Source organism: Schistosoma mansoni, chromosome 1 (genome assembly GCF_000237925.1).
Source record: "Schistosoma mansoni strain Puerto Rico chromosome 1, complete genome".
Taxonomy (NCBI): Eukaryota; Metazoa; Platyhelminthes; class Trematoda; order Strigeidida; family Schistosomatidae; genus Schistosoma; species Schistosoma mansoni.
The window spans coordinates 23,087,476-23,098,633 of record NC_031495.1 but is presented as its reverse complement, the minus strand read 5'-3'; the positions used below and the strand labels follow the sequence as shown (position 1 = coordinate 23,098,633).

Genomic DNA, 11,158 nt, shown 5'->3' with positions numbered 1-11,158 from the left:
GACGTGTTTCATGATCATTGTAGAAGTACTTTAAGCTTCTTCAATTTACCGACTTCACCGGACATTACTACTTAACCTCTATGAATGAACTGAATGAAACCATGGTAATGTGAAGTGAATAAAATAAGTAACTTCATAAGTGTTTATATTTAACCTTGATCACATAATAGTTGAATCTACTAAAATAGTTCATTCCTTTGTAAGATGTTTGTAACGTACATTCTTTTTAATATAATCTATGTTTTACCAAATTCTGAGTTAATAATACGAAGTTCTCAATCAATAAGACTACATTTAAATCTGTCATCAAGTGAATGAATTGTAGTTATTGTTTTTGATGTATTACATTCCATGTTTTGTAATACTTCATTTTACATTCAAATAAAACATTTAATCAGTCAAGATACATCTTGTGTTTGTCATTTTTAACTGTCATTACTTAAATACTAATTCCTAATAAGCATTACCAAGATATATATAGATAACAACCGATTACGTTGATTACCAATATTAGTAATACTGAAATTATCTTGTAAAGATTTGCATTTTTCTGTTACCGATATTCATAAGTGAATTTGATTACTCTCTGTTATTATATGAACTGAGCTAACAAATATCTCTAGAGTGACTAATTTTTATTATGTTTCTTACTGAAATCACCATAAGTGTCAATATGAACAAGAGATGTAAAACACTTACAAAGTATGGACTGAAATTCCATGAATGTATATAGATGAAACTTAAGAAAATCAAGTAGGACAGTTTTTTGAATACGGTTCTTCATTGTCAATTTCATAAAAGCAAATAACTTTCATTATACCAAAATACCAATGTATCTTAAGATTAAGAAATCAAAGAACAGTAAGCTTTTAGGAAATCATAAGTATGATATAATTTAGTTTACATATATTTAATTGAACACTTGAAATGATAATTTAGAACAGTAGAGGTGCTTTTTGAACGTAATAATTTTAGTAAATGCCGTAAGGTGAATATAATGTTCCAATTTAGTCTGATCAACAAGATTTAGGATAATGACCCACTGAAGTTTAATGAAACTGTAGGGATAGTGTGGCAAATGTATCTATTTTGCATTCAAAAGATGCATAGATTAACCTACAACTACCTCAGTAACAAAAAAGAACAATACTTATAACCTATTTTCAAACATGTTCAACTTATAGTTTTTTGTCTTTTTTACATTCTTAAAAAAAAGTTTTGCCAATGGTAGTTCTGAAAAGAATCTTTACCAATATTCTAAATTACTTTTTTCAACCGTTTATGTAAATGCCATTAAATATCTATAATTCAATTTATAGTACAATCTCAATTTTTGTAAAGCTTATTATTCTTTGATCAACTATTCATTTCTTAATGTTTAAATATGTTAGTGTTTTAAGCTAAATAAACTTGTTTGTTTGTATGTAGCTAAGGTCATAGAGTATAATGTTAAAATTATTCACTGTTATAGTCTCCTCCGCCTAATACAGCTTTTGAAATTAATATACTCCCTTAAAATGTTCCGCTGTACTGTTTATAATAAATAACGAGAAATATATATATATATATATATATATATATATATATATATATATATACTTATCAAAACTAAAGCGCTAGAAAGTGTGTTCCGAATTTCATATAGCACTGACATTTATCAACATAATTCAATAAACATATGCTTATAGATTCAACTAGTATTGTTTGTTTAAATCTTCCCATTGATGTTTAGGACTGCAACTGGTCAGTCTCTTATTGACATATGTGCAAACAAACAATACTAAGTGAATTTAAACATCACCCCATTGCACAAGCAAGTGGCTATCAGGACTCAGTAGCTGAGTGGATAACGCGATGGAGTTAGAAGAGAAAGGTACTGGGTTCCAGTCCGAGAGTGAACATCAACTCTGAGATGCAGGTACATCCACCTGACGAGTCTCAAATAGGATGAAACGCGCGTCCTGGATTCCACTGCCAGCCACTATCCATCTTTGCTTACATATGCTTATAGATTTAATAAATATGAAGACAACGAGATATCTCACGGATGAAATGACTATAATCGTCAAGCCAGAAAGAAAAAAACTGTAAGGAAACGAAGGTTGTTTGATAAGTAATCGGTAATAACCAAAGTATAAAATCACCAAAAGTAGGTAAATGTAACACAAAACTACGTGTTAAATTGAATTTACTCTGTGATACCGGGTAATCATAACTGCTATCATTTATTAAAATATACCGGATATTAGATAGTTTCGGAGATGAAATTATTTATACCCAACCTTAGATCACTAATAATGAAGAGTTCATACTTTCCCTTAATTAGTAAAAATACTACAGGACGATCATTTTTTTACTACTATTTGTATAATAAAAGAAGAGTTTCATCCAACTTTTTTAACTTAAGTGTTAATTAATGTTGAACTATGTTAACCATATTTTTATTTTTATTTCATTCACAGATTCTTCTATTGATTGAGTAGTATATATTCATAGTAGTTATTTCGCTTTTCAAAGAAATTTCCATCATTTTCAACTTCTATTTAAAAAAACATGTGATATTTTTTTAGAAGATTATAGCTTCAGTATTTTTAAGTTTCACTTGTGCTACTCATAAGTAGTCACATTATTTTTACTAAACAAATAAATGTCACTATGGGATATTTTCAGTATACTATGATTTATTTTATGATGTGGTCACAGGACTCATAGTATTTGTATGTGTTTTTATAAGTTACAATCAACTATGATTTACATTTTTATTTGAATTAAAAGAGCATAACATAAAATAACATCAAGAACATCCACGCAAGACATACAAACACGTGATATTAAATGACAAAAATGGAAAACCTAATACTATTGTTCAATTATGTATTTTTCGTCATGGAACAGAAAGAAGTTGAATCCATCTCACTTTATTCAACCTATTCTGAGATTTTTAATATATTTTGTAAATTAATGTTATTCCTTAAGTATATAGTTCATAAGTGTTACAATCAACAAATGAAAGCATTATATAATTCATTTCTTTCTGGTTAGATCAATCTAAATATTCTCCAATCATATTCGAAGCATCAGAACCGACCAAGAGACTTTATAGAGTTGTACAGATTTTGAAAACGTGTGATATCTGACTAAGGTTGGGAAAATTGACCATTAGAAGTTCAATCGCTGAATAAACAATAGCAGTTTCTATGAGTGAAACATAGGTTATGGTTTACGAAACCAAATAAGATTTGATCAAAATTATTAACTTCATAAACCAAGAAGTTTGAAAAGTAGTAGCTAGTTCTGCTGTACAAAATAATAAATAGATGTACTGTTAGGATAATGACAATAATTTTACAAATTTCTTTTGCGAAACAAAGATCAGATTTGCTGAAACGTATCCTGATAACTTCAACAACAATTAGTAAACATATCCCTAAACAATGAAGTAAATATAGCGAGTCACATGAAAGGGGTTATTCCATCCCACCTTATTTCCTTTATGATTATGTCTCTAAAATACAATATTGCTCTGAAATTCAAGGATGCACCTCGATATTTATGTTCACCAAGTAATTAGTTCCACAGGAGTATTATAGCTGGTAATAAAATATGAAGGATGAGAGTTTGGGCTGTCTCTCTTCATTTCTAGCTACGGTAGTGCAAATAAGACGAAAATAAATATTTTTTGTTTCCAATGATAAATAATTTGATAATGGGATATTTGAAGGTTTCTTTTCTCAGAAACTAACAGTTAACACTTCATAGTAGTTAAAAGAATATAATTATAAACTTGATGTCACTTCTGATAGTAAAACCAAAAATGAACTATTCATTTCGTTCCTTCAAAAATCACAATTCTTTAAGAAAAGTAACTTCAATCAAATTAGTTTACTGATCAAACATCAGATGTGATTTGCATTTATTAATAATGACGTACATATAATAAAACTCTGGTTTTTCCTTGTTTATTGTTAAATAGTCTATTTTCATTTTTCCCCGTCCATTAAAAGATTTCTACAGCTTCATACAAACGTATTACACTGAAACGACCAAATCGTTCCAATAATAACTTAACAGATATATTCTCTGACAAGCCGCATTATTCAGATTCCGATAATGAATCCAGTGATTCCATATCAAATTCATCATCTCCTTCGTCATTCACCTCATCGTCATCATCTGATAATCTGAATGAAGCCCATTATGATACATCACAACCAGAATCATGGATTGGTACGAATTTTAAACAGTTAAGCGGTGTCATTCTACCAGATATGATGCATCGACCAAATTATCATACGACAACACATGAATCTAAAAAGAAACGTTTATCAAAAATTATTGAAACTAGTCAAAGTTCACTAAATGATGATGATGATAATAATAATGGCGATCAACAAACTATTTCTCCTAGTTCTGTTGATGAACATTATAAATTAACTCCATCATTATCATCATTACAAAGAGACGAAGCTTTATTTATTTTACCAAATGTTTCTAGTATAAATACACCGACAATGTCAAACAACATATTTAATTCTGATACGTTTAAACCAGAAGTGATCAATAAGAACACAAGGGCGTTGACTCAATCTAATAATTCATTGGCTGAAAATTATGGACCAGTCACACCCGTTGTACAATATACCGATGATAATGATAAAAATATTCTCGTTGGTAATCAACAAAACCACCAATTTTCAATCAATCAGTATAGAAAAAAAGAAAATGCAAATTTAAAGTCAGAATTAAATACAGTTAATTTACAATCTGAAAACAACAATAGTGAATATGAAGAATTAAATAATTCAGATAAACATGTATATAGTAAAAAGAAAGATCATTTAGTTGAAAATACTAAAATAATTAAACCACTGAAAATTATTACAACTTGTAAAGAAGACAAATCAAGTCGAAAAGAAGTCGTTGAAAATCACTCTGAAATAATGTATAATAATATGAGACTACCTCAAACATCATCATCAATGTCATCAACATATATCAGAAAGGAACATTTCTTTCCCAAGCACTTAAACACTAATGATCGTCAAATATCAAATGAAGAGAAACGTGCATACAGACAAAATGGTAAGTTTATTTTTATATTAAAAATAACTTATTTCTAAATATTTAGTACTAAGAGTCATGTGTATATTCATAGTTACAAGACAGTAATAACTGCATTCTTAGTTTTCCATTTTACGAATGCCAGAATTTGAAACAAATAATTTATAAATATGTATTTTTGATAAAATTATGGAGCAAAAGTTTGATTATCTTGTTAATATATTTATATCACAATAGGATTTTAGTGCAACCTGGCAGCAAAATTTCTCGATACAAAGTGAAATGACAATACTGGAATGAGATCGAAAGGGATAATATCGCATAATCAATATATGAATAGATAAGAATTGTATTTATTAGAAGATACAGTTTAATCTAAAAGAGAATCAAGACTAACTTTGTTCAGTTAGGAGAGCTCATTTGATCGTTGCAAGCAATGTAATTAAAAATTACATCAGGATCATCATTGACTTTTATTCTAAACTACGCTTGATAACATGTTAAGCTAGTCAGCTTCATAATCGTTAGAAATACTCTCAAGGTGTACTGGAGAACTAACAGACATTTGTTTGATACTTTTTTTCAACAGAAAACACATTAATATGTTAACAAATACGTTAATTGGATTATCTAGGATCATATGTTTCACAAAGAGCGTATTTACACAAAAATATGAAATATAAGTACCCATTTCATGGGATAAGTATCGATTACAAATTTGAGGTGTACTTTAACAGTTGACTGTAGTAGCTAATTGCATACAAGAATTAGCTTGGACAGAGCTATATTTGCTCTTTATTGTTTGTATTTTAAATCCTTAACTATACACACTCTCATCGTACTTTTTTCAAACCTTCATCTTGTTTTGATAGTCTATTTTACTTTACAGTTTTTATAAACTGACGTTTGATATAATGTTTTGTATGAATATAGACAGTATTATGACAAGTTAAACTTTGTTTCAATCCAATTTACGGGGATATATGGCTATTTTTGTTCACATCATATATATATATATGTATAGCTAAAGATCCTCCACATTCTATATAGAAATAATAGTATGTAAGAGTGTTGCTAACTAGTGAAGTGATTGACTGTATACGCATCGTTTTATAAAGTCAAAGCCTAATAATACTTCACATGATTATAAAAGCTTTATATCCCCACTGATTCTTTTTGCATAAGTTTTAGTTGATTGCTAAACCTATTTCCAACATTCACTAATGGATGTTGATATGAATTTAAAAGATAGAAACGTCTTATTACATGGCATATAATAGCAACATTATTGATAAATCCTATGTAAATAATATGAATCAAAAGATAAAAACAGTGTGACCTTTTTGAAAATGTAGTTGTAATAGTCAAGCTCTAACTTTGTTCTCCATTATGTAGCATGTGATGTCTCTGTTCACTTACCAGTGACCTAAAATGCAAAATATTGACATCGATCATCAGTATTTGATTGCAGTACACTATAACGTTTATGCATGGAGAAACTACTGAGTGAGAGAACCTGATCGTCAATGTAGTTTTAGTTGAATATGGTAAACTGATCCTGCAGTTGTGAATTACCTTTAGATGAAGTGCGTAAGATGTCAGTCATATCCCAATGATGCCCACATACTATTCTATCTATCAAAGAATCTACTCTAGGAAGAGCTTGGGGATACCACATTATTATTTCAGATATATTCATGAACTCAATGGGTGTTAATGTGTTGGTTCAGACTTTCTTATTATACTATTTATTATTTATTTAAACACATAAATATTGGTACAAGAAAGCACCAGATATATAGGCGCCGCACAAATCCCATTCGATTTATATGAGGGCTGTGATACTGCACAGGTGCCCAAACTAAAGCAGGGGATTTTCTTAGGGGGCCACACCCCGAGGTTTTGACCTAAAGATCTGATCCACAAGGCAGTGGAGCATCGTGAAGAGACGCAGTCCCATAGTAGCCGGTGACCGACGATTGATTCATACGCCATTTGTTCCCTCAGGATACTGGAGCCCATATGCGCCATTTGTTTAGAATCAGGGTTTTCTAACCCCCCTAGATGGACCCTCCGTGTCCACCAACCCTTTTAAAGCACCGGACATTCGCTTTTCATCCTCTCAATTTCGTAAAAAACACCCCCATCACTAGAAAGCAATGAGTAGGTCTTCCCTGACAGAGGCTATATACGCGTGGCCATATGAGAGCATTTGGAGAAAGAGAGCGGACTCTTCCCACTCTCGGTCGTGCCAGGGCATTCGGGAGCACACAATTGTCACACAACTTTCTAATTAAGTTCAGTGTGATAAATACAAACTTCAGTTAGGTACTTTAAGTCATAAGGCTAATAATTAACTCTTTCACCAAAATCTTGCACATAGTATTTTTCAATTCATTTGATCCGTCGATTTCACTCGTAGAGGTTTTAATTTCTTCCTTGTTGATACCAAGGATTGCAATCGGTCAGTCTTTATCAGTATATGTACATCCTGAGGAATCCAAAAATACTAAACTGTGTTTCTTACGTCTAATTCTCTACTTCTATCAGTAAATTACTACTAGCATAAGGTTACGGTGATTGTTGGATTTTATTTAAAAGAAAATTATCATTTTGATGCTTTTCTTTTCCATAATATTTTTTTCTTTGATTATTCTACCACAAAGTATTGAATTTGGATCGATTACTTTTTTTGTATATGTCTCTAATATAGCCGTTACTATAATTCGTTTAACGCAATTTATTTAAGGTCAAAAAGTGAACTTATTAATTTCACTTAATACTATTATATTTGTTTTTTATTTCTCTGAAAATAAGTATCACTAGTTTTTTAACTAAAAAAAGCAGTGGCCAGTGGAGTTCTACCAAGTCTGTTGTAGAGATATCAAATCACTGAAGAAAATTGGTGGACGGTTGCTCAAAATCGTGGATTGGTTGAAGTTAGACATTAACACCGTTGGATGCCGGCTCAGTGGTCTATCAGTTAAGGGCTCCAGCTCGAGACTGGTATGTCCTGGGTTGGAATCTCGCGAGGCGGGATCGTGGATGCGCGATGCTGAGGAGTCCCATAATAGGACGAAACGGCCATCCAGTGCTTCCAGGTTTTCGATGGTGGTCTAGCTTCAATTGACCCTTGATTCCAACTATCAAAAAAACATTGTCAACGAAATAAGTTATAAGATGGATAGGGGCTAGCAGTGGAATCCAGGACGCGCGTTTCGTTCTATTTGAGACTCGTCAGGTGGATGTACCTGCACCTCAGAGTCAATGTTCACTCTGGGACTCAAACCCAGTACCTTTCACTTCAAACACCACCGCGTTATCCACTCAGCTACTGAGTCCTGAAATAAGTTAGGTCTGATGTGAATTTTCGAAGTAGTTATTTTCAACATTCATAATTAAATAACGAGAAAGACTCATAGTGTTATTGAACATGAATAACGGCAATTCGACGAAGGAAATTTTCTTTTCCATTTATTACTAACTTATTTCTTACTTTTGTTTACAAGAAACTGAACCACAAAGAGCTAATAGGAGTGGCATTAGGCTTTTAATTATTGATCTATGAGCATTTCTATTTACAACTAAAATTATGAATTTCCACAGTATATATATATAACAGAAATTATACTTGAAATCGGCAATAATCATCCACTTCTAAGACTATGTATACAATGTTAAATCTTTGTTTCTGATTAAAACCTGTCAAGAATGAGAAACTCTAATCATTTTAATAAGGGATGATTATTATTGGTTTCAAGTACAATTTCTTTTGTAAATACTCAAGATCTTCATAGTTTTAAAATGAATCTAACGTGGCGTAGTGTGTGCATACAAACATAATTAAAATATTTCATGAAAAGCTTCGAAGTACTGAAATTGCATTCCCTTAAACTAATGTATAAGTTGTGTGTCTATGAATGAACAAGCATTAATGGGTAATTTTACAAACGTGCATTGGTCTGATAGTTTGTATTATCGATCTCAGTATCAAATTTCAGCAATGTAGTTGTGTGAGAGTAAAGTAACTTGATAGTAAAATATGAATGTTTAATTTAGTAATCCGTTGGTTCATTTAAATGTACACGAAAATGTAAATATTTTTCAATAAATTTGTGAAGACTCCTCGTTATTTAGGAAAGTCGAAAACCCCCCTATTTAGACATTTTATAAAAGATAAATGGAATGAAAAAATATTTCCAGGTTTTCCGTAGTGGTCTAGCTTCAATCGACTCATGATTTCAACTATGAAAATACTGAAATCTCCACAAAACCCCTTCTGATTATAATCATATGCTTACTAGTGACTGACTTCAAGATACATGTCCTGGAGTTCTAGTGGTAAGCAGTGACCAGTGGAGTCCAACCACGTCTGTTGTGAGATAACAACTCACTGAAGACAATCGGTGAATGCTTGCTCAAATTTCGTGGATTGGTTGAAGTTAGACATTAACACCGTTGGATGCAGGTCATCTCAGTGGTCTATCGGTTAAGTGCTCCGACGCGAGACTGGTAAGTTTTGGGTTGGAATCTCGCGAGGCGGGATCGTGGATGCGCACTATAATCTCAAACACTGAACTGTGAATTCCAATCATCCGATGACAACTGCACTGTAGACAATCAAATAGCTTAGCTAGACTTTAAAACTAAATACATGTAGCTGAATTATTTTTAATGAACCTTGATTAGTAAACGATATTGAATCCGAATATTTCTCCCAAAAAATTTTATAATGCACTTATTATTCAAGCTACAACAAAATATTACGGCACTATTTAACTAATGTATAGAGTTCAGTTCTATTTACTTAGATTTCAGAAAGACACTGTGCTACTAGCCTGTTGACCCAAGAAGTGAAGCATGAATAGAGAGACTGAAATCTCAAGTTTACACATTGAAACTCAAATACTTAATCCACTGAGATACCACTTCATAAGTCATAACATATATGTATGTATGATAAAAACGAACATTTGGTTTAGTTTTTGTAAATCAACAATAATTCTATTGTTTGATACGATTTTATAACATTACCTTGTGATACCTTATAACAGAATATAATACAAATCTATTCAAAATTGTTACATTTAATATTAGTGCACTACCAGTATTAATGTTGAAAATTGAAATATGTACTATGTAAACACTGATTTACTTAAATAGTTATGAGTAAAAACAATATGATATAAACATATACAATACTGTACGAAATATTCATAATAATCATAATAATAACGTAATTTCACTAGTTTACTATTATTATTACGTAATCGATTCAATAAATTGTGTATTTTAGTCATTCGATAAAATCATTTGATAATAAAGTACATTGTGGTAATATTATTAATTCACAAAAAGAAATCTGGTTTATGATAAGTGAATGGATTTAATGGAAAATTATAACAATTGAAACTTTATAAATGATCAAACTGTACATTACCAAGTTTATTGCTCGTATACATCTATTCGAATGTAAAAAGTTATTTCGAAACTAAATCAAACACATTATCATTTGAATTCATTTAGTATTGTTTGTTTGAATCTTCCCATTGATGTTTAGGACTGCAACTGGTCAGTCTAAAATTGGCATATATGCATACTGTGCGTATTGCCTCGATATTGCCTTAATTCACAAGTATTATAAGCAAAGATGTATAGTGGATAGCACTGGAATCCAGGACGCACATTTCGTCCTACTTGGGACTCGTCAGGTGGATGTACCTGCATTTCAGAGTTGATGTTCACTCTGGGACTCGAACGCAGTACCTTTCAGTAGCTGAGTGGATAACACGATGGCGTTTGAAGCGAACGATAATCGGTTCGAGTCCCAGAGTGAATATCAACTCTGAGATGCAGGCACATCCAGCTGACGAGTCCCAAGTAGGACGAAATGTGCGTCCTGGATTCCAGTGCTATCCACTATACATCTTTGCTTATAATACTTGTGAATTAAGGCAATATCGAGGCAATACGCACAGTATGTACATATACCAATAAGAGACTGACCAGTTGCAGTCCTAAACATCAATGGGAAGATTCAAACAAACAATACTAAATGAATTCAATGATAATGTGTTTGATTTAGTTTCGAAATAAC

At 31.5% G+C, this 11,158-nt stretch overlaps 1 protein-coding gene across 1 annotated transcript in view; it reads left to right on the top strand.

Moving 5' to 3' along the window:
• Positions 1-3,457: 3,457 nt before the first annotated feature.
• The window catches only part of Smp_160970 (hypothetical protein), a gene marked incomplete at both ends in the record, with an annotated part of 29,018 nt that continues 21,317 nt past the window's right edge, over positions 3,458-11,158 (top strand). The window contains 2 exons of the mRNA XM_018793708.1: positions 3,458-3,563; positions 4,015-5,064. Coding sequence (XP_018648194.1) covers positions 3,458-3,563; positions 4,015-5,064 — 1,156 coding nt within the window. The remainder of the gene's footprint in view (positions 3,564-4,014; positions 5,065-11,158) is intronic.